This window comes from Vicia villosa, linkage group LG6 (genome assembly GCF_029867415.1).
Source record: "Vicia villosa cultivar HV-30 ecotype Madison, WI linkage group LG6, Vvil1.0, whole genome shotgun sequence".
In the NCBI taxonomy this organism is placed as follows: domain Eukaryota; kingdom Viridiplantae; phylum Streptophyta; class Magnoliopsida; order Fabales; family Fabaceae; genus Vicia; species Vicia villosa.
In genome coordinates, this window is record NC_081185.1 from 100,458,089 (window position 1) to 100,476,550 (window position 18,462).

Below are 18,462 nucleotides of genomic sequence, written 5' to 3' on the forward strand. Positions count from 1 at the left end.
TCTGCACCATCACTGAATAATAACCCTCAATCAATTGCATCATATCATGATCATACACGATTTCACATTGAATTTCAGTTTTAGGGTTCTTCGTGTTCATCACAAAATTGACCCCCTTAGAGTGAAAATAAATGAAATTAAAGACCACCATCATGTTCGTCATGAAAAACCAAGTGGAATAGACCCTTTACCTGATCAAAACAACACAGATTTGAAGAAATTCAAAATTCAGTTAGGGTTGTGTTCTTGGCGCGTTTTTTGGTTTGGAAATTTCAAATATTTGTTTTAAAATATAATTCCTTGGAAGCGTATGAATAACAAGCTGCACGCGCAGCTCGCTTGGTTCATGTTTTGAGTAGTAAGCACAAGGGCGTGGGTTCAAGCCCTTTGGAAGACAAAACCATTTTTTTTGACACTTTTTTCTTTCAAATTCTTCACAACTTCATTTAATTATTTAATACATCAAATTAACTTATTTTTTCTTCATTTTTTAAACACTTCTTATTTAATATACATATTTTGACAATGTCAAAAAAAATCATCAAAAAATATTTATTTGATACATTTTTAATTGGTTTTAAAATGACTTGTTTTTAAGTAATTTTAATACTTTTAAATATTATTTTTCATTTGATTTTCAAATTTAATCACTTGTAAATATTTTTTGAAGCAAACCCTAATCATCTAAATGTTATTTGAAGACAATCTTTTTGTTTATCTCGATTAAATTGATTTCTTTCAAAATTCAAATCGTTTTAAAAACGAGCGATCACGATTCTTTTCAAAAACGGTAAACCATTTCTTTTTGATTTTCAAAGGAAACTATTGATTAAATCTTTTTAAATCATCCATTGATTTTCAAAACGATGTGGGGCCTCTCGAATATTAGAGAGTATAAGTCCCTTTCGTCTTTCTTTGTACAGTTTTTGTTTTAACAGAAAACTTTTTCCAAATAAACTTCCAAACAGTTTTTTAACAAACAAATCTTTCAACTCTTTTTTAAACCATCCACCATGTTTTATGAAAGTAAAACATGGGCCTCTCGAATATTAGAGAGTATAAGTCCCTTTCCTTTTCTTTATACAGTTTTTCTTTGTACAGAAAACTCTTTCAAGACAAATCTTCAAACCGTTTTTTCAAACAACGCGTCTGTAAATAAACAGTCAACCATAAAACATGGGCCTCCATGTAGGTATAAGTCCCAAGCCCCTTTTGTACATACCCATTCCAGTACATGAAATTAGGTATTTCATTGTACGCCTTTTGTACATATCTCAATCAGTTTGATTTTTAACTTTGAATAACAAACCAAAAATGAAGGTTTTCTTTAAATCTTCCCAAAAATATACCACGGGCCTCCATGTAGGTATAAGTCCCAAGCCCCTTTGTAAATACCTGTTTACATAGCTGTGAATAAATTCAAGCGGACCTCTCCTCGAGTGTGAGTCCTGAGCCCTGTGTATACAAATGGATCATGCCTACAGGTATATTTCCTTCATAAACTCCATTATATACACACACTTTGTCATATATATAATTGTTCATGTTTGTTCATATTTGTTCATACTTGTTCATGCTTGTTCATATGTGTGATATGTGTGCTTGTTCAACTTAGTACAACACTAGGTTCCCCATAGCCTCCTATTGGGCTTCGTGCAAAGAATCTCCACTAGTTTAGGTTAGGACATAGAGTATGGTTTCCCGGTGAAATCGCTCTAAGAGCTCAGACCAACTATACCATGCCTCCCCTTGGCCTTTGTACAAACGAGTGACCCTCCCATAGCCTCCTCTTGGGCTTACAATGCAAGGACCCTGGATTGTCCCTCCCATAGCCTCCTCTTGGGCTTACAATGCAAGGACCCTCGGATAGCCTCCTCTTGGGCTTCGTACAAGGACCCACGGGCTTCTTATAAGCATCCCCAATATCCAAATCAAATACCCTAGGAGATTAGACATTTTTCATCTCTATACTAGGAGTATCTCTTATATATCATCACAAACAATCAATCAATCAAACTTTTTTGCCACAAGGCTGGCTAATCAATCAAACTTCTTTTTGCCACAAGGCTGGCTAATCAATCAAACTGTTTTACCACCGTACTGGATGATTAATCAAAGTTTTTGTCACAAGGCTGACTTCATTGAAACTTTTGCCACAAGGCTGGCTGATTAATCAAAGTTTTTGTCACAAGGCTGACTTCATTGAAACTTTTGCCACAAGGCTGGTTAAACAAACAAAAACATCTTTATCATTCTAAGCACCCTAAGTGGCATGGCCCCGGGCTTATAATGAAAAGATTTTCAAACAAAATCAAACAGATGTATGTGATGATATAGATTAGATACATCTAGCATTTAGACGACATTTGTCTATTTTTCTTTGCTTCCACTAGCATAAGTGGGAACTACGATTGCTCTGACTTTCTCAACATCCCTTTGAGAATACGTAGGCACAAGGTCGATCCTTGGCGAGCAAAACAAAACAAAAAAAAACCATTCAAACCTTAGCACCCGTAGACCCCGAGCTACAGATGCTCTGATTCCCTTTAGGGGATATGTATGCAGAGGATCGCGATGATCTTTGCGAGCATAATCAAACAAACACCTTAGGTCCCACCTATTTCACAAGAACCTCCACCACAACAAGAATGGAATAAAACATAACAAAGAAACCTATAGAGTACTATAGATACGTTGGGTGCTAATACCTTCCCTTCGTATAACCAACCCTCTTACCCAAAGATCTCTCCCCCACTTTTAGGTTATTGCAGCTTTTTTCCTTTTCCTCCTTTGGAAATAATAAAAAGTTTGGTCGGTACAAAAGAAAAATCATTTTTTTGAGCACTCGAGCCCAAAGAAGGCATCAGGTGTCTCATCCACAAAAAAGAGGAACACAAAAACGGTTTTTCGCCCGCGACAGAAAAATGGCGACTTCACTGGGGATAAATCTTTTTATTGTTTCCAAAGAAAGGGTTATTTCTATCTGTTATGTTTTTTGTTACATGTGTGGTTCCTTGGTTCTGTTACTGGTGTGATTCTGTTACAAGTGATACATTATGGACAAATCCTAACCCGGATTAAGTACACATAAGAATTAGGTGGAGGGTATAGTCATGTATGGCATACAAGGAGTTCAGTCCTTAAAAAGTCAGCATGAGAATCCTTCCGCTCAGTGGAGGTTCCTTGTTTGTAGTATATGTTTAGCAAGTTCAGTTGCGAAGACATTATTGCTTTCATTGAACTGTAGAAGCTGAGTTGGCTGTAGAACCCCAACCCATCCTGGCCTTATTAGGACGTGGTGCAGAAACGATCCAGGTGAAGACTTGGATAGTTGTCATGCGGAGAACCACACTCAGACGAGTTTTTCTTGAGAATATTTCTAGCTCACAAGTTCAGTTGTGCAAGCCGGTAATATCCGAAAGAAAAATGTAGACTCTGACGTATCAGTAGAACATGTTTTGCAGGTGATAAACCCTAGTACTATCCCATGTTTGGTTCTCTGACCTCATGCTCGTGACGCTGGACCTTTAAACCCATGAGTACTATGTTTGAATTACCATGTTTGTAGTACCATGTTTGCGTTACCATGTTTGAACTACCATGTTTGCTTTACCATGTTTGAATATGTGGCATCCACGCATCCATGCATTCATACATTCATTAAAAAAACCCATCTTTTTCCATAAAAACATGATTTTTCCAAAAAAAATTTAGAGAATTTTCTTTGCAAACATTATAGGATTAAGTTATGGAGTGGGTAAAAAGGCATACCAAAAAGTATGATTTCAAAATGCCTAATGTGGAAAGGCTGAAAGAGTTAGCATCTTCTGTACAAAATCCTTCTGATTTTAGGAAAAGCCATGGAAAGCTTTTGCCTATCTTGAACACTCATGTTGATGAAGGACTTCTCAAAACTCTGGTTCAGTTTTATGATCCCGTCTACCGATGTTTTACCTTACCAGACTATCAGTTGGTACCAACCTTGGAAGAATACGCCGATCTTTTGGGTATTCCTGTGTCTGACAAAATACCTTTCAATGGTTTGGAAGCCATTCCTAAATCACCAGCCATTGCAGCAAGTATCCACTTGAAGAAATCTGAAATAGAAAGTAATTGGACTACCAAAGGAAATTTTCCGGGTTTGACTTCGCAGTTTCTAATAAAGAAAGCCTTTGATTTCATTGACACTGGTAGCATGATAGCTTTTGAAGCTGTATTAGCCTTGCTCATTTATGGGTTGGTTCTGTTTCCCAACGTCAACGACTTTGTTGATATCAACGCCATAAAGATCTTTCTGATTGGAAATCCTGTTCCGACTTTGCTTGGTGACACGTATTTCTCTATCCATCATAGGAATCGCCAAGGCGGTGGACTCATTGTATGTTGTGCACCTCTTTTGTACAAATGGATTGTTTCACACTTACCGAAGTCCCCTATTTTCACAGAAAACCGAGAAGGTTTACGTTGGCCTCGAAGACTTATGTCTCTTGCTAATAATGATATTCATTGGTATACCTTGGCTCGCTGTGGTACAGAAACCATTGATAGTTGTGGGGAGTTCGCCAACATTAATCCGGTCCTAGCCCGCGACAACTCGGGTATGCAAATTCAGTTAAACCAATTGGTCTCGCAGTGGAATGCTACTTTTACCGAGAAGGGGAGGATCCTCAAAGGTTGAAGACAAGAATGGTGAAAGCCTGGTACGACATCCGATGGAAAGAAAAAGGTGAGACAAAGAACTGTATCGCTACGAGCGCCTACACCTGCTGGGTAAAGAAAAGAGCAAAGGAGTTTCAAATGCCTTATGATTATGAAAAACCCATGTTCCCTGTGGTGTCTCAACTACCCAACATTCCCATTGACACTACGGAAGAATACCAAGAGATTTTAGCCAAGGTGAGGTTAGAAAAGGACTCTTGGGAAGAAAAGTTTCGTAAAACTGATGAGGAAAATAGAAAGTTGAAGAAAAGAGTGAAAGATCACGAAGAAACTCTCTATTATCAAGATGGATGGCTCATGAGCAAAGATGAGAAGATTCGTCGGAAGGATGCCGCAATCAGAAGATACATCAAAGAAAGCAAGAAGAATCTTGAAGCCTCGACAAGCAACGCTCCGACTCCTGATGATTGGAAGAATGTTGTCGACAAACTGAGAGCTGAAAAGGCCAAGTTGAAAGCTTACTATGGGAAAGAAATCATGAAGCTCAAGCTGCACAATGCATTTGGTTCTTCATCTGATGAAGATGTTTAGGATTTGTTTAGCTTTTTTATTTATCATTTGATTCTGTAAGGAGCTACGCTCCAATGTTGTAACATTTCCCATTATTGTAATAAAAAATGAATGAATAAAAGAATAGTTTGTGTTCAAATGTTTGCAAGGAAATAATCTTTAAAATGTTTGGAAAAATCATAAATTTCTTTTTGCATACATCATTCTGCATATCGAGTCTGTTGTATAGAGTCTCATCTTTTGGATCTTTCTCCAATAGATCGTCAAGCTGTCGCGTCTCAAAGTCTCTCGACCGCGCTCGCAATCAGATCACAGATACAATACTCGTTCGAACAGAAGAAGAGTAATGGAACACTCTGAACAAGAGAATATTGAGCTCCGTAGTACAGTGACCACCCTTCAGGAAAAGTTGGAAAGTCTCACTACTCTGGTTGACTCCTTAATGGCCGCACAGAATCAGTCGCCGCCACCCAACAGTCAAGCAGCGGTAACATCTGAAGTCACTACTCCAGTTTCTACAGTTGCATTCGGTATTCCATCTTTCTCCATGCCAGAAGGTTGGGGCCCGCCTTTCAGCTTTGGTACAGGTTTCCGCCATAATTTCACTGGGGTTCAAACAGCTACAACTGAAGCGCTTGCTGCGCAAGGTTCAGCATTTACTCCAAATCAGGGGGTAACTTTTTCTCAAGTCACTATGGCACTTTCTCAACCCACTATGACAGTTCCGACCCCTACGGTTCACACTGTTCCTTATGATGGCAATGAGATTTATCATGATCAGGGTGATAGCACAAATCAGCGTAATCTTGTGGGAGATCTCCAAGAGCAGATTAACAAGATTCAACTGGAAGTTAAAGCTATCCGTGGCAAAGATTTGTTTGGAAAGAATGCCCAGGAGCTATGTTTGGTTCCCAGTGTACAAATACCAGCTAAGTTCAAGGTCCCAGACTTTGAGAAGTACAAAGGTAGTTCTTGTCCACAAAGTCATCTTGTGATGTATGCCAGGAAGATGTCTACTTATGCAGATAATCATCAGTTGCTTATCCATTACTTTCAAGACAGTTTGACTGGTGCCGCACTGAAGTGGTACACAGGCTTGGATAGCACTAATATTCGGACTTTCAATGACCTAGGTGAGGCCTTTGTCCGACAATACAAGTATAACTCGGATATGGCTCCAGACAGAGATCAGCTCCGATCCATGGCTCAGAAAGACCATGAGGCTTTCAAAGAGTATGCCCAACGATGGAGAGAAACTGCTGCTCAGATTAATCCACCGTTAAAAGAAAAAGAAATGACAAAGATCTTCTTGAATACTCTCAGTCCGTTTTATTATGAACGCATGATTGCTAGTGCTCCAAGTGATTTCACCGAAATGGTAAACATGGGGATGCGTCTAGAAGAAGGAGTCCGAACAGGACGTTTGACTAAAGAAGGTGGATCTTCGAGTGGAACCAAAAAGTTTGGAAGTGGTTTCCCAAAGAAGAAAGAACAAAGTGTTGACATGGTGTCCCGAGGGAAGCCAAGAGGAAATGTCAATCGTCAACGACAGATTGCTGCTATTGCGCCAGTCGTTAATACTGCACCGAATCCGGGATTTACCCCACAGTTTCAGCAACAACAGCCTCGACCACAGGCTCAGCAGCTGAACAATAATCAGAATCGTGTGCAAAGAGCTCCACAGTTTGATCCGATTCCAATGACCTACACAGAATTGTACCCTGCACTGATTGAAAGAGGCCTTATTCAAACTAAAGCACCACCACCAGTACCTGAGAGACTCCCATGGTGGTACAAAGCTGAGGTATCATGCCCTTATCATCAAGGAGCACCTGGCCATGATCTTGAGCATTGCATAGCTTTGAAATATGAAGTTCAGAGGTTGGTTAGATCTAATCTTCTCTCTTTCAGAAATTTGAATCCAAATGTGCAAGCAAATCCGCTGCCCAATCATGGAGGGCATGTTGTAAACATGGTGTATGGGTGTCCTGGTCCATACCGGGTCTATAATATCAATTACTCAAGAGCCAATTTGGTACAAATGCACGCCACTCTTTGTCGGGGGCAGAATTTTCGCCAGCATCAATACGGTTCCTGTAGAATATGTTGTGTAGATCCTCACGGATGTTCAATTGTGAGAAGAGATCTCCAAGTTCTGTTGGATAATGGTACTCTTCAGATCTACCGAAATAGGGATGAAAATGAAGTTAACATGATAGGATGTTATCCGCATGAGCTTTTAGTCTCAGATATCAACTCGGAAATGCCTACAGTTAACGTCATCGTTCCTCATTTCAACATGCCTGAGCGCATGGAAGTTACTTACAACAAGCCGAAGGTTCCTATTGCTCCTTTGATCATTTGTCTACCTGGACCTGTTCCTTATGACTCTGACAAAGCAGTTCCATACAACTACAATGCCACAATGATAAAGGACGGACAAGAAGTTCCTTTACCAACTCTTTCATCTGTCGTAAACATCGCCGATGTAAGTCGTGTAACAAGAAGTGGACGTGTGTATACTCCACTACCTCCAAAGCAGCCTGTTGCTCCTGCAACCAGGCAAAATCCTGTCAATACGCCAGTGGGGAATCCTGAGGAAACTCCTGTCAGTAATACAAACATTGATGTTGGTCAATCCAGTGGAACCAATGTCAATCCAGACTTTGATGAAATTTTAAACTTATCAAAAGAAGTGAATACAAGATTGTGGATCAGCTTATGCAGACTCCTTCAAAAATTTCAATACTTTCATTGCTGTTAAATTCAGAAGCCCACAGGGAAGCCCTGATGAAAGTCTTAGATCAAGCTTTTGTAGATCATGATGTGACTGTTGATCGCTTTGATGGGATAATAGCCAACATAACTGCTTGCAACAATTTAAGCTTCTGTGATGAAGAACTCCCCGAGGAGGGCAGAAATCACAATCTTGCTTTACACATTTCTATGAACTGTCAGTCAGACTCTTTGTCCAATGTGTTAGTAGACACCGGATCTTCCTTGAATGTGATGCCAAAGACGACTCTTGCTCGCTTGTCTTACCAAGGAATGCCTATGAAGTTCAGTGGTGTAGTTGTCAAAGCATTTGATGGATCGCGAAAATCTGTTATCGGTGAAGTCAACCTTCCCATGACAATTGGTCCACATACATTTCAAATCACCTTCCATGTCATGGACATTCAAGCTGCTTATAGCTGTCTGTTGGGACGACCATGGATCCACGAAGCAGGGGCAGTGACTTCTACGCTCCATCAAAAGTTAAAGTTTGTGACAAATGGAAAATTGGTAACAATAAGTGGGGAGCAAGCCTTAATGGTGAGTCATTTATCCAATTTCTCTTTCATCGGTGCTGATGATGTGGAAGGAACTCAGTTCCAAGGTCTCTCTTTAGAAGACGAGTCTTCCAAAAAGAAAGCATCAATTTCTTCTTACAAAGAGGCAGTGAAAGTAGTGAAAGATGGAACTACCACTGGCTGGGGGCAAGTTGTGATCCCGACCAAGAATGAAACTAGAGCAGGTCTCGGATGTTCACCAACATTCTCAAACTGCACCAAGAAGGATGAAACCCTTCGTCCGATCAAAGAAACGTTCCATGGTGGAGGGTTCCTTAACCCAATTCCTCAAGAGGTCAATGTCCTTATTGAGGAATGCATCGAAGAAGGTCTACCTGATCCTGAAGAAGAATGGAAATGTTATCTCAATGACTCGGGATACATATCTCAGGAAGAACCATATCCTCCTTCAGAGAAATCCAAAGGCAATGAAACTGAGCCTGTTCCTGCAGAAATCTGGGACACTTTGGGACAACCAAGTGGAAAATTTGATTATATGGTGAAATATACTGCACCTGAAAGTTACAAGATTGCAATTGAGGATATCCAACCAACTGGATGGGGAGATTCCTTTGAATATAATAGTCAACCAGAAGAGGCTTATCAGCCTTGTCAATTTTCTCAGCAGCCTGAAGTTACTGAAGATTTCGGATTCGATGTATCTGCCAAGGTTCATAATCCTGAAGATGGTTATTATCACATAAATGCCATTTTTGAAGATGAAGGGGAAGATGGTCCCGCAACTGACTCAGAAAGTGTCGCTGACAATGAGTCTCTTCATCCTGAAGACTGGGAAACACATCCTGAAAATTCTGAAGATTGTGACTCGTCTTATGCTCTTCAAGAAGTAGAAGAAGACCGTTTCAACTCTACAAAGAACAAGGGTGATAAACCAGGACCTTCAAATCCTGCTCGACCAGCGGTCAATGTCAATACTGAAGATAATTCTGGGGAGAATTTTCCTGAATACATAATACACAGAGGAGTTCGTTGCTACTGGAAAGCTGTCGACGTTCCGAATGTTGTTCGCCGCTCAAAGTAATCACCTCGCTGTTATTTTGACCTCCTGCCTTGCCCAAAGCAGAGAGATGTTTTATAGGGCTTTGCTTTTAAATGTTCCGCCCAAATAACTTTGTGTATAGGGCTTTGTTTTTAAAAGTTTCCCTCTTTGTCCTGCCCAAGACAAATGAGTTTGTGTTTAGGGCTTTGTTTCAAAGATGAATCATAAATAAAGTGTCATTTTGAATTCCCTACATTATATGTTTTATTTTTTGCTTTTTTCTGGAAGTGGTAATCCTAAAAAACCAAAATAAATTAAAAAAAAAACTTTTTCAAAAAAAAAATCTGCATACACTCTTGCATTCATAAATTTTCTAAAATAGATATAAATCACATGTGCAGATTTACTATTGATAAACCCATTGAATGCAATAACCCTATGCCCTCTCCCAACTTTGAGTTTCCTGTGTTCGAAGCCGAAGAAGAGGAAGAAGAGGAGATTCCGGACGAGATCTCTCGGTTACTTAAGCACGAGGAAAGAGCCATTCTGCCTCACAAAGAGCCTTTAGAAAAAATCAACTTGGGTTCTGAAGAAGACAAAAAAGAAGTGACCATTGGATCGCTGCTTGATGCTGATATCAAGAGTAAGTTGACAGACCTTCTCAAAGAATATGTTGACGTGTTTGCCTGGTCCTACCAAGACATGCCTGGGTTGGATACCAATATTGTTCAGCATTACTTGCCATTGAAGCCAGAATGTCCGCCGGTTAAGCAGAAATTGCGAAGGACTCACCCTGATATGGCTAACAAGATCAAAGTGGAAGTTCAGAAACAGCTCGACGCAGGTTTTCTTGTCACCTCCGAGTATCCCCAATGGTTGGCCAACATAGTGCCAGTTCCGAAGAAAGATGGCAAAGTCAGAATGTGTGTTGACTACCGTGACTTGAACAAGGCCAGTCCAAAAGATGACTTTCCATTACCACATATCGACATGCTGGTTGATAATACTGCTAAGTTCAACGTCTTTTCCTTCATGGACGGGTTCTCCGGTTATAATCAGATCAAGATGGCTCCCGAGGACATGGAGAAGACATCTTTCATCACCCCATGGGGTACCTTTTGCTACAAAGTAATGCCGTTTGGATTAAAGAATGCAGGCGCAACTTACCAAAGGGCAATGACTACTCTCTTCCATGACATGATGCATAAAGAAATTGAAGTATATGTGGACGACATGATAGCCAAGTCCAGCACAGAAGAAGAACATATTGAATACCTTTTGAAGTTGTTTCAACGACTAAGGAAATATCAGCTTCGCTTGAATCCTAACAAATGTACTTTTGGGGTTAGATCTGGAAAACTCTTGGGTTTCATTGTCAGCCAAAGAGGTATTGAAGTAGATCCCGACAAAGTCAGAGCTATTCAAGAGATGCCTGCACCAAAAACTGAAAAGCAAGTAAGAGGATTTCTTGGACGGTTGAACTATATCTCCAGGTTTATCTCTCAAATGACTGCTACTTGTGGGCCGATTTTCAAGCTTCTCCGCAAAGATCAAGGGGTTGTATGGACTGAAGATTGCCAGAAAGCGTTCGACAGTATCAAAGAGTACCTGTTAGAACCACCAATATTGATTCCTCCAGTTGAAGGAAGACCATTAATCATGTACCTTACTGTGTTAGAAGAATCCATGGGTTGTATGCTTGGACAACAAGATGAAACCGGTAAGAAGGAGCATGCCATCTATTACTTGAGTAAGAAATTCACAGACTGTGAGTCTCGTTACTCCATGCTCGAAAAAACGTGTTGTGCTTTGGCTTGGGCTTCAAAACGTCTCCGCCAATACATGATCAACAATACTACTTGGTTAATCTCCAAAATGGATCCGATCAAGTATGTCTTTGAAAAACCTGCTTTAACAGGAAGGATTGCCCGATGGCAAATGCTGTTATCCGAATATGACATTGAATACCGTGCTCAAAAAGCGGTCAAGGGAAGCATTCTCGCCGATCACTTGGCGCATTAACCAATTAATGAATATCAATCTCTCAAGTTTGACTTTCCTGATGAAGATGTTTTGTACTTGAAGATGAAAGATTGTGACGAACCATTACCTGAAGAAGGTCCTGAGCCTGGATCAAGATGGGGCCTAATTTTCGACGGAGCAGTAAACGCTTTTGGCAATGGAATTGGGGCAATCATCATCACTCCCAAGGGTACTCATATCCCGTTCTCCGCCAGACTGCTATTTGATTGTACCAACAACATCGCAGAATATGAAGCTTGTATCATGGGTCTCGAAGAAGCCATTGACTTAAGGATCAAGATCCTTGACATATATGGAGATTCCGCTCTCGTGATCAACCAAATCAAAGACAAGTGGGAAACTTACCACCCTGGCTTGATTCCTTACAGAGATTATGCAAGACGTCTGTTGACTTTCTTCAACAAGGTTGAATTGCATCATATACCTCGAGATCAGAATCGAATGGCAGACGCCTTGGCTACTCTATCTTCCATGTTCAAAGTCAATCACTGGAATGATGTGCCTAAAGTCAGAATTACGCGCCTTGAAAGGCCCGCCTATGTGTTTGCAACTGAAGCAGTCATCGATGATAAACCGTGGTTTCACGACATCAAACGTTTCCTTCAAACTCAAAAGTACCCGCTTGGGGCATCAAACAAAGATAAGAAAACTCTAAGGAGACTTTCTGGCAGTTTCTTCCTGAACGGAGATGTGCTATACAAAAGAAATTTCGACATGGTTTTGCTCAGATGCGTGGACAGACACGAAGCAGACATGTTAATGCATGAAGTGCATGAAGGGTCCTTTGGAACTCATTCAAATGGGCATGCAATGTCCAAAAAGATCTTAAGAGCAGGATACTATTGGTTGACAATGGAATCTGATTGTTATAAACACGTGAAGAGATGTCACAAGTGCCAGATCTACGCAGATAAGATCCATGTGCCACCGACTCTACTCAACGTTCTCTCATCTCCATGGCCTTTTTCCATGTGGGGGATTGACATGATTGGAATGATCGAACCGAAAGCTTCAAACGGTCATCGTTTCATCTTAGTAGCAATTGATTACTTCACCAAATGGGTCGAAGCAGCATCTTACGCCAATGTTACAAGACAAGTGGTTGTGAGGTTTATCAAGAATAACATCATTTGCCGATATGGTATTCCCAGCAAGATCATTACTGACAATGGTTCAAACCTGAATAACAAGATGATGAAAGAATTGTGTGAGGAATTCAAGATTGAGCATCATAACTCTTCTCCTTACAGACCAAAAATGAACGGCGCCGTTGAAGCCGCCAACAAGAACATTAAGAAGATCGTCCAGAAAATGGTCGTCACTTACAAAGACTGGCATGAAATGCTGCCATTTGCTTTACATGGGTACCGTACTTCAGTGCGTACTTCAACAGGGGCAACTCCCTTTTCTCTAGTATACGGCATGGAAGCTGTGCTCCCAGTAGAAGTCGAAATCCCATCAATGAGAGTCCTCATGGAGACTAAGTTATCAGAGGCTGAATGGTGTCAAAGCAGATACGATCAGTTGAACTTAATCGAAGAAAAACGTATGACTGCTCTATGCCATGGACAGTTGTACCAAGCAAGGATGAAACAAGCTTTCAACAAAAAGGTTCGACCTCGTGAATTTCAAGAAGGCGACCTCGTGCTTAAAAAGATCTTGTCTTTTCAACCAGATTCTAGGGGCAAATGGTCTCCTAATTATGAAGGCCCGTATGTTGTCAAAAGAGCATTTTCTGGCGGTGCCATGATTCTTACTACCATGGATGGTGATGAACTCCCACATCCTGTGAATGCTGATGCAGTCAAGAAATACTTTGTCTAAAAAATACAAAAGAACAGCTCGGTAAGTCGAAAACCCGCAAAGGGCGACTTAGGCAAAAATGAGCGTCTCGGTGGACTGAAAACCCGAAAGGGCGGTCCAGGCAAAAATTAGAGACAATAAACAGAAAAAATTCATCCTGGTAGATTGAAAACCTGAAAGGGCAATCTAGGCAAAAATTAGGGATTTATGACAAAGTAACTGCATTAGTCTATACTTCGTCACCTGAAAAGTCTGTACTTCATCAAAGGATCTTCAATCAAATCATTATCAATCTGAAGCGACAAGCACAGTTGGAACTCAAAGTTGTTAGGGGGAATAGTAGTTATTGCTTTCAATGTAGCCTTTTCCGCATAATTACCATTTTCAAATTTTGTAAATACTCCATGGAATCACGCCTTTAGCTGATTTCCATCCTATTAAATAAATTTGAGCCTTGTGCCCATTTGTTTGCAATCTTTAATTTCTTTCAGCTTGCAAAATGACGCTTTAATTGTGTTATTCGTTTTTGAAAAAAAAGAAAAAAATAAGTTTTAAATGAATTTACTTCACTTTTCTTTTTCAAAATAAAAGCGAAATTTTCCTTTGAGTTGTGAACAACGGAAGGAACATCAACAGCTATCTCCATAGGATGAATCAAAGATTATGATAAGAAAAGCTCTTCTATCCCCAGTAAAGAAGGTCTTTTATCCCCAGTGACGAAGATTTTCCAATCTCCAGTGAAGAGGTTCTTTCATCTCAATGAGAAAAGATGCTCATCTTCCCCAGAGAAGTTTAAAGCACGCAACACCATTCATCACCGTGTTGAAAAACATTTGCCAAGTATCTGGTTGTATTGCGACGTTGGTCCTTCTCTAGTATATACTTCTTTGTCTGTCAGTATTGTCAGCATGCATGCTACATTCTTGACATTCATCATTCATACATATTTGCATCATTTATACATTCTTGCATTTTTCAATGTTTGCCTCAATATTCACATGTTCAGGATATATCTATCCTCGAAAAAAGAAAAAAGGAAAAAAGAAAAAAAGAAGAAAAAGAAACAAATATGGGCGTGTCATCTCTCCAAGTAGGTTGTCACCCATAAGCAGAAAGAACATTTTGTTTCTCCAGTTCCCCACTGAGATCATTCCTAGTGGAAGAAGGTTGCTTTAGTTTCTCCTCTCCAAAACAAAGGAGAAAATCCCCATTCGAGTTCATTCCTCATGGGTACAAAGTCTTGTTTGACTATTTCTTTCCAATTCATTCATGGTTAGAACCTTGTCTTTACCAGAGATTCAAATTCCGATTCCCCAAACAGAGTCGTGAAAAACAGACAATAAGCAATAGCCTTATCATCTGAGCAGTTTATGTCTCTTTCAAAAGCTTTTTTCCTCTCAAGGGAATCAATCATGAAGACCATTTGACAATCAGGGCCTTATTACTGTTCACAAGGCTGAATAACCAGTAATTTCCCTAGCAAAGTCTCCAGAAATCATTTTATCACTTGGCTGATAATTGATCATGTCTTCAAAACCACTATCACGAGGCTGGTAGTCGGTAACCTCTTTGTTCTGGTTATATTATTTAACATGTCTATCACAATGCTGATAGTCGGTAATATTAACCAAACCTTTGAAACTCTTTTTACCTTGACAAGTCTATCCCCATGCTGGTAGTCGGTAATGTCGATAGGTAAGCTTTTCTTACAAAGCTATCATTCCCAGGCGAAGCATACACTTGCTTTCCCGAACAAAACGGATTCTCTTCCTAAAACGGATTGAGACATCCTTCCCAATCTCTTTTCCTCAGCGGAGTCAGTTCTTGATATCCCTCGGTAAAGATATCCTTGCATCATTCGCAATTTTGGTATCTTAGGTCCAAAATTCGCGTCTTCTGATATTTAAGTCTCTTCCACCCTATCAAAACGAAGATTTTCAATCTTCATGTCTCAGGTTGAAGAAACTTAAATAGGGGCATCTGTCATACCCCAATTTTTGACCTAAGATACCACCTCATATCATCTGCATATGCATCATTTGCATCTCTAACAAACTGCATAGCTTGTGTTTGCTACTTGTGACTCAGCAGGATTTAATCAGGAAATCACTCATCAGTACAAGTAACAATCAATTAGGGTTTTGTTCTCCCTTCATCTCAAAAGAACTATCTTCATCAACAATCAACATTTGGTCCTCAGAGATCCATCTCAACAAGCTCAACAGCTTTGAGTCGACTGAATTAGGGTTTTGACTGAAGACAGCACACTCCTGACTTTTGCTCAGAATTTGACATAATGACTTGGGACATGATATCAAGACCTCAAGTGCATCATTTTGGCCTAAATCATTGGCTCATAACATCTCCTACACAAAGATTGATCAGACAAATCCTCAGATCAGGATTTTGAACTATCAGGGACTGAAATCAGGGATCACATTTGGGAAACCCTAAAAATCCCCAGGAAGTCAATCAAAGGTTTCAATCATCCTCAAATAATCCCTATGACAATATCCCATGGAAATTGCATCTCAATTCAAGACCTACAGTCATCAATTTCATCAGGTCGACAATTAGGGTTTTTTGACCTAATTCACTGAACAACTGACTTTTTAATCAGGACATGGTGCCACAACTCAAAACATGACTCAATATCCTCTAATGCTTCAATGTGATCCATTCATACCATTCATTTGATGAGGATAGCCTGTTTCATTTGAAATCTCCAGAAACGCGATTCGTCTGAAAAAGTCAACTGTACAAGATCACCATTGACTTTTGGGGAATTTTGGTCAACCATGACTTTTGAAGTTTTGAATCATCAATATATGATATATGAAGTCATTTGATCAAGAAAAATCAAGAAAATCAATCAAGAATCAAAAAGTCAAAGTTTGACTTTCATACTTAGAAAATTTTTCTAAGTGTTTTTCATGGTTTTTTCCAAACTTTGAAAGGGAATTTCTCAAAATTTCACCTACAAACTGAAAAAAACTTCCAACATGAAAGTTGTAGATTTTGATCCAATGAACAACTTTGTCACATATAAATTATTTCAAAAGATCAACCATTTAAGAGATATGGAGCTTCAAAGTTGGTATCTTTTGAAAATTTCACATAAAACTTCATTTTCTTCAAAGTTCATGGATCTTTTTCACTCACTTCCTTAAGGATCTTGAAGAAACTTTCAACTAGGGTTTTGAAGTGTGTAATATGAGCTTTCCAAAATGTCCAAGAGCATGAAAAAATATGGAGCATAGCTATGGTTTTGAATTATGCATTTAGTGATCATTTTCACTTGAATTTTCACCATTTTTCACTAAGTTTCAAGACTACATGACCTATAATTCAAGTGATGACACACCAAAGCAATGATTGAGAGATATTTTCTGGTTTAAGATCAGATAGGAAAGAGATAAGAAGCTTGGCCAAAATAACCATGGTTTAGTTACTTTAACCATTTGCATTTAATGTGAAAGATTCCATTTTATCTCTTAAGCCAAATCATCAAACTTTGAAGCAACTTGCAAGGCTTGTATTCAGAACTCTTGGCCTATAAATAGAGGTAATTACCTCATTCAAATTCACACCAAAACCTCACAATTATAGGTTTTCTCTCTTCTTTCTTGAATTGCAAGTTTCATAGTTTTCAAAGAGGTAGAAAACTCAACCTCCAAATCATTGAAGTTATGGCCAAAGTGATGGTTCTAACAACTCATAAACATCATATGGGATGTGTTTGAACCACTCACACACCCCAAATCACCCCAAAACTCAGATTCACTTTTCAACCTCCATATGAACATCAAATGAGCCTTATCATGCCAAAATCCACACAAGCTCATTTCTGTCCAAACTATCACTTCCAACACCTCATATACATCACATATGAACTATCCAAGCACTCACATATGACCTGTAACATCTCCATCTTCAAATTCGATTCATACTTGAAGCAACTGCAGTTCAGGTTCCATAGCTTAGCTCAGGTGAATTCAAATTGCTCCAGGCATCCAAACATGTTCCATAAGGTCCACTGAAGGTGTTCAGATCAAGAAACAACAACTGGAACTCTTCATTTGCAGAATTCGATTCTCAGTTTTGCCATTTTTAAGGTAAGTGCTCATGAACTTCAAACTCTATCATACATGCATCATAAATGAAAAACTAAGTTACCATCTTGTTTCTGCACCATCACTGAATAATAACCCTCAATCAATTGCATCATATCATGATCATACACGATTTCACATTGAATTTCAGTTTTAGGGTTCTTCGTGTTCATCACAAAATTGACCCCCTTAGAGTGAAAATAAATGAAATTAAAGACCACCATCATGTTCGTCATGAAAAACCAAGTGGAATAGACCCTTTACCTGATCAAAACAACACAGATTTGAAGAAATTCAAAATTCAGTTAGGGTTGTGTTCTTGGCGCGTTTTTTGGTTTGGAAATTTCAAATATTTGTTTTAAAATATAATTCCTTGGAAGCGTATGAATAACAAGCTGCACGCGCAGCTCGCTTGGTTCATGTTTTGAGTAGTAAGCACAAGGGCGTGGGTTCAAGCCCTTTGGAAGACAAAACCATTTTTTTTGACACTTTTTTCTTTCAAATTCTTCACAACTTCATTTAATTATTTAATACATCAAATTAACTTATTTTTTCTTCATTTTTTAAACACTTCTTATTTAATATACATATTTTGACAATGTCAAAAAAAATCATCAAAAAATATTTATTTGATACATTTTTAATTGGTTTTAAAATGACTTGTTTTTAAGTAATTTTAATACTTTTAAATATTATTTTTCATTTGATTTTCAAATTTAATCACTTGTAAATATTTTTTGAAGCAAACCCTAATCATCTAAATGTTATTTGAAGACAATCTTTTTGTTTATCTCGATTAAATTGATTTCTTTCAAAATTCAAATCGTTTTAAAAACGAGCGATCACGATTCTTTTCAAAAACGGTAAACCATTTCTTTTTGATTTTCAAAGGAAACTATTGATTAAATCTTTTTAAATCATCCATTGATTTTCAAAACGATGT

The 18,462-nt window shown here is 38.9% G+C and overlaps 1 protein-coding gene across 1 annotated transcript; it reads left to right on the forward strand.

Moving 5' to 3' along the window:
* Positions 1 to 5,908: 5,908 nt before the first annotated feature.
* Positions 5,909 to 8,757, forward strand: LOC131614229 (uncharacterized; the record flags this gene model as incomplete). Its single annotated transcript, XM_058885846.1, has 2 exons — positions 5,909 to 6,715; positions 7,930 to 8,757. Coding segments are annotated over exons 1-2 (1,620 nt in total), but the record flags the coding sequence as incomplete, so codon positions are not given.
* Positions 8,758 to 18,462: the final 9,705 nt, after the last annotated feature.